Source organism: Corapipo altera, unplaced genomic scaffold (assembly GCF_003945725.1).
Source record: "Corapipo altera isolate COAL_440 unplaced genomic scaffold, ASM394572v1 60358, whole genome shotgun sequence".
Taxonomy (NCBI): Eukaryota; Metazoa; Chordata; class Aves; order Passeriformes; family Pipridae; genus Corapipo; species Corapipo altera.
Genome location: NW_020886229.1, coordinates 1 through 1,658, shown reverse-complemented (window position 1 = coordinate 1,658; position 1,658 = coordinate 1). Strand labels below are relative to the sequence as shown.

Here is a 1,658-nt window from a genome sequence, read left to right as displayed (position 1 = left end):
TACCCCAGGTGCGCCCAGGTGTATCCCAGATACATCCCACGTACCCCAGGTGCCCCCAGGTGTGCCCAGCTCCGCCCCGGGTGCCCCGCCCAGGTGTGCCCAGGTGCGCTCACCCCGGAAGTACCCCCCGTAGGCGCCCTGGCGCTGGTCGAGGACGCGCTCGTTGTTCTCCACCAGGTTGCCCAGTTTCTCGGCCAACTGCAGCGCCAGGTTCTGCGTCGCCGTCGGCTCCGTCCGGTGCATCATCACCGTCGCCGTCGGCTGGTCCAGCGAGGCCTGGCCCGGGAGGGGGGGCGTGGCCAGGTGAGCCCCGCCCACACCTGGGTCACACCTGTGCCACAGGTAACCCCGGAACCGCCCCCCGACCACACCTTGTGACTGTCCCACACTCGGCTCGAGGTGATTCACTCTGGTTTCTGGTTGGTCCAGAAACACTGAGGGAGGGTGTGGTCAGGTGAGCCCCGCCCACACCTGGGGCACACCTGTGCCACAGGTAACCCCGGAACTGCCCCGCGATCACCCCACGTGTGTCTCAAGATGCTCCTCCCACCCCTTCTCTCCGAGCTCTCGTTGGTCCAGGGACAACAGGGGGCGTGGCCAGGTGAGCTCCGCCCACACCTGGGGCACACCTGTACCACAGGTAACCCCAGAACCACCCGAAACCTGCCCAAAACTACCCCACACCTGTGCCAAAATGCTCCTCCTCCCCCTTCTCTCTGGTTGGTCCAGGGACACCTCGAGGGCGTGGTCAGGTGAGCCACACCCACCTCAGCCCCACACCTTGCCCCACAGGTAACCCCAGAACCACCCCAAACCTGCCCCAAATCTCCCCAATTTCCCCACCCTTTGCCCCTCCCTCACCTGCCCTGCCCAGACCATGCCCTCCCCAGACCACGCCCTCCCCAGGCCATGCCCCCCTCACCATGAGCTCCTCCCCGATGATCATCTTGCTGATGATGCCGTGCACCGTGGGCAGGTCCAGCTCAAACATGGCTGCCAGTGTCTCCATGCTAATGAGGGAGGGTGGGCGGGGTCACTGGAGCCACGCCCAGCACACCTGGGCCACGCCCACCTCACCTGGGAGCTGCCACGCCCACCCCAAACCCAGCCCAGGTGAGCAGCTGCAGCTCAAATATGGCTGCCTATGCTAATGAGGGAGGGTGGGTGGAGTCACTGGAGCCACGCCCACATCACCTGGGCCACGCCCTGCTCACCTGGGCCACGCCCAGGTCACCTGGGAGCAGCCACGCCCACCCCCAACCCCGCCCAGGTGAACAATTGTAATTCAAATATGGCCGCCTATGCTAATGAGGAGAGGTGGGTGTGGTCAGAGGGGCCACGCCCACCACACCTGGGCACGGCCACGCCCCCAGGTCACGCCCCCCCCCGGTACCTGATGGAGTCGTAGACGCTGCTGTAGGTGAACAGGTACGTGCGGAGGGACTCCTCCTGGATCTTCCTGTGGGGGGACCACAGTGACCACTGAGTGACCACTGACCACAGAGTGACCACTGAGTGACCACGGAGTGACCACTGACCACAGAGCGACCACTGACCACAGAGTGACCACTAAGTGACCGAAGAGTGACCACGGAGTGACCAGAGAGTGACCACTGAATGACCACAGAATGACTACGGAGTGACCACTGAGTGACCAC

At 64.5% G+C, this 1,658-nt stretch overlaps 1 protein-coding gene across 1 annotated transcript in view; it reads right to left on the bottom strand.

Moving 5' to 3' along the window:
• LOC113941094 (eukaryotic translation initiation factor 3 subunit C-like) overlaps window positions 1-1,578 on the bottom strand; it is a 2,658-nt gene extending 1,080 nt beyond the window's left edge. Inside the window, exons 1-3 of the mRNA XM_027632251.1 lie at window positions 1,394-1,578; window positions 923-1,010; window positions 114-276 (exon numbers count right to left, since the gene is read on the bottom strand). Of these exons, the coding sequence (XP_027488052.1) occupies window positions 114-276; window positions 923-1,009 (250 nt within the window). The 5' untranslated portion in view covers window position 1,010; window positions 1,394-1,578. The remainder of the gene's footprint in view (window positions 1-113; window positions 277-922; window positions 1,011-1,393) is intronic.
• Window positions 1,579-1,658: the final 80 nt, after the last annotated feature.